This window comes from Amaranthus tricolor, chromosome 2 (genome assembly GCF_026212465.1).
Source record: "Amaranthus tricolor cultivar Red isolate AtriRed21 chromosome 2, ASM2621246v1, whole genome shotgun sequence".
NCBI classification, from domain to species: Eukaryota; Viridiplantae; Streptophyta; class Magnoliopsida; order Caryophyllales; family Amaranthaceae; genus Amaranthus; species Amaranthus tricolor.
Window position 1 is genome coordinate 1418578 of NC_080048.1, and position 3684 is coordinate 1422261.

The 3684-nt window shown below is 27.3% G+C and overlaps 1 protein-coding gene across 1 annotated transcript; it reads right to left on the reverse strand.

Annotated features, from left to right (window-relative positions):
* Positions 1 to 2445: 2445 nt before the first annotated feature.
* Positions 2446 to 3480, reverse strand: LOC130803175 (ethylene-responsive transcription factor CRF5-like). Its single transcript, XM_057667354.1, has 2 exons — positions 3186 to 3480; positions 2446 to 3050 (listed from the first exon to the last, which is right to left on the reverse strand). Exons 1-2 carry the CDS (start codon positions 3478 to 3480, stop codon positions 2446 to 2448), a joined length of 900 nt encoding a protein of 299 aa, XP_057523337.1.
* Between the last annotated feature and the right edge of the window lie 204 nt (positions 3481 to 3684).

Sequence of the window (3684 nt, forward strand, 5' to 3'; positions counted from 1 at the left end):
TTTGTTATCCTCTTAATTACAAGTTGCAAATATAGTGATCAGTGATATATTGTATGAGAAAATATCATTATCAGTTGAAGTTCGAAGTACAAATGAACGGGTAAAGTACTAGTGTTTTGATTTGTTTTACTCTTTTGTCTCACTTATTTTTGCTTTATTTTTTATTTTTAATCTGTTTTGAGTTTGCTTGATTTATAATTTGATATTTAACCTTTCTTTTAATTTTTTATATTCTTCTACTTATTTATAATTATTTTATTATAATTTATTATATTTATTTTTTAGCCTTGCTAAAAGTAAATGAGATAAAATGACAGAAATGGAGTATAATATGGTTTATTATAAACATATACTCCTATTTTGTTAAAATCTATAATTTATTTCCTACCTTACTTTAAAACAAACTCTTTTCATTTCTTATTGTTTGTCCACTTTAATTTTTGCACATTTCAAAGTAAAGTTTGAGCCTCTATATTTCTTAGTATGCATTAAAAAATTGTAAAAAATATATATTAAAATTCTTTGCATCAAGATGAATTTAACAAGATTTTACATGAATATATTTTGACTTCAATATATACTTCAAAAATAGAATTTTTATTTTTCTCTGCTAAAGTGAAAAAATTTGAAATGGATAAACAAAAAGGAAGATAAAGTATAATTATTTCATTTATGGACATGACTATAAAAGACATTTCGGTGTACAAATATCTTTATAGAGCTTAGTTTTTGAAAAACTCCCACTACAAAATTATAATGAAGATAGAACTTACCATTACATTAACTCACGACTTTTCAGTTAAACATCAATAAATTTTGTTTGAAATAATTTCTGTTATTATCTATCTACTATGAATGGTTCTTACTGATGATTATTTTTAAATAATTTAACATCTATATATTTTTTGCTGATAATAGCTTTTGTTATATTTTAACCGATTACTTTAGATAATCAATATTAAAAATTATTCATAACTGATAAATAATAGAATAGATTATTTAAGATAATTTTTTATTTAAGTTACGGGGCCAAATTATAGAAGTGTTGCAAATTCTTTATATATGTTCACAAATTACATTAAACATTGGACTTTCCAGTCTCCAAAATCCAGACATCCTTTGATCATCAACAATTAACATATACTTCTATTTTGTTAGGCAATATAAATATTCTTTTTCAAAAAAAGAAATCTTTATTTTATAAAAAAGAAATCTTTATCAATATATATTGTCCTAGTTTTTCCTTTCCCCTATTTTCCGCAGCTTTGCTAAGATAACCACTCCACCCAAACTTGACCATTCAAATACTTGATTGAACTATAAGCACATGCTGTGCAGTATAATAGTGGATATGTGTCAAATTCTCAATATACTAGTTTAGTTTGTTTTCGCCATTTAACTTTATTTGTTTTTGACATCAAAATAAAAAAATTGGGTATAATGAGTTAATGTAGTGAGTCTTTTGATAATAGAAGATTACTTCTTCCGTTCCATTAAATTTACATTATTTTTTATTTTTGTTTGTTCCACTTAATTTGTACTATTTTACTTTTGAATAATGGTCTATTATTTTCTTTTAATCTCATCCATACATTTTAATTATCTTTTAATTTCATCCATACAATTCATTCTCTGTCTTTATTAATTACTACTTTCTTAAAAATACACTAATTTCTCTTTGATGCAATTCAAAAAGAACGAAGTAGTATAATAGATTAAAATTATAGATTCATATTTAAAAATAGAAATGAGACGAATTCTTTAAGATATACTAAAACATAAAAAAACCCCAAATGAAGTGGTACATGTAGTGGTATATTTATAGCATGGACATTCAAAATTTCAATATTAATGGATTAGTTGGAAGCTTATGGAGTATTAGCTAATGACCAATTACACACTATAATAATCTACAAATAACCAAGAAGCTATATAAAGCTTCCACATTTTATACCTTTTTAGAGTAAATTCAATTATATTGTATAAATTTTGTTATCCCAATGTAATTAATCATGACTCCCTCCTAAAATTCCTGGTAATTAGGATTTTAAGAGGTCGGTTGACCAATGAGATCATTTTTATATTAATTTTGACAACAATTATCATCTATAAATCTATATCTCGTTTATTCATTTATTTTTATTATTCGGCTAATGCATTGTGCACTTCTAATTACATAATAAATTATAATGATGAAAATGTTAAAAAACAAACATAGTATTAATATATTGTAATTACATAACATTTCAAAAGAACAAAAAAAAAAATACATCAAGAAGATCTTTAATATTTTTTTATTAGAGGATAAGCTATGTGAATCTAACATAACTTTTTTTGATAAATGATAACTCAGACAAGATCATTTTCTTATAATTAATGTTTTTAAAAAACCAATAGTTCATATCTAAGAACTAATTAAGAAAAATAACAACTTCAATTAATTATTTAATCAAAAGAAGAGTATCCCAAGTCAAACATATCATCAAAAGATGTATAATCATAAGACATTCCCAAATATGAACTTGCTCCTTCCGATGTACTTGAGTTTTCAACCATTGGATACAATGCTTCCATTTCCATGCAATAACCCTCCTCCTCTATTAATGGATTATTATTAATATGATTATTATTATTATTAATCAAGGAAAAATCACAAGAATCATTAAAAATTCCCAACATTTCCCATGATAATCTAGTACTTAAATTATTATTAATATCATCCATAGTATTATTGTTTAAAGATAAATGATGATAACAATCTTTAGGATCATGATCAAGCGACATTAAATTTGGCATACTGTTTTGGGTTAAGGTAAGGTACCCTTCATCTTTAGGGCAAGTATCATAACTTGAAGGAGAAGGATTAAGGGAATGAAAATTAGGGTTAGGATTAATTTTGTCATTAAGGGTAGCTTTATTAGGATTAAACCCATTTGTAGGAGATGGTCTTAAGCAATTTTGAGGTACAATGCAATCCAAATAACCCGAATTATCATCATTAAAAAAGGTAAAATTATCATAATCTTGATTAGTATTACACGTGTCATTTTCTGATTGGGCCGAGGCGGTATTAACAGAATGATTATGATTATGATTATGATTATGATTATGATTATGATTATGAGATAATGGAAGTTTAGGAGGAGGAGGAGAAGGAGAAAGGGAGAAAAAAGGGGAAGGAGAAGGGGAAAGAAGAGGAAAAAATGGTGAAGAATCTGAATATAGAAAGTTAGTTCTAGCTTGGGTACCCTTCATATTAAGGGCAGCCCTATCATAAGCAAGGGCTGCTTCATGGGCAGTATCAAATGTACCTAACCAATGTCTTTCTTTGGTGGTGGGGTCTCTAATCTCCGCCGCGTAGCGGCCCCACGGCCGCCTTCGAACACCTAAAAACCGACCCGGCTCAGCGACTTTACGGCGGCCTCGCCTCTCATTAGAATGAGAGATGGATGTGTTTCTTTGTAGGAAAGGAAATAACATGGTGGCTGAATATGTTTGATGGTCTAAGGCTTTTATTAAGGGTTTTTTTGAGGTATCCATAATGTGTTTTTTTGCCTATCAGGGGAAAAATGTATGGGATTATATATTTCAAGGGTTTGTATGTTTGTTTGTGTGGATTTGATGAGAAAAAAAAATGATGTTTTAGAAGGGTTTATAAAGGGTGGAAAAAGAAGATCATAGAAG

Excerpts from the sequence above, each read along its gene's own strand:
- LOC130803175 (XM_057667354.1), bottom strand. The coding sequence starts at position 3,480 with ATGTTATTTCCTTTCCTACAAAGAAACACATCCATCTCTCATTCTAAT. Across the intron at positions 3,051-3,185 it reads ATTTTTTCCTCTTCTTTCCC|AAAATGACACGTGTAATACT; the intron begins CTTCTCCTTCCC and ends CGGCCCAATCAG.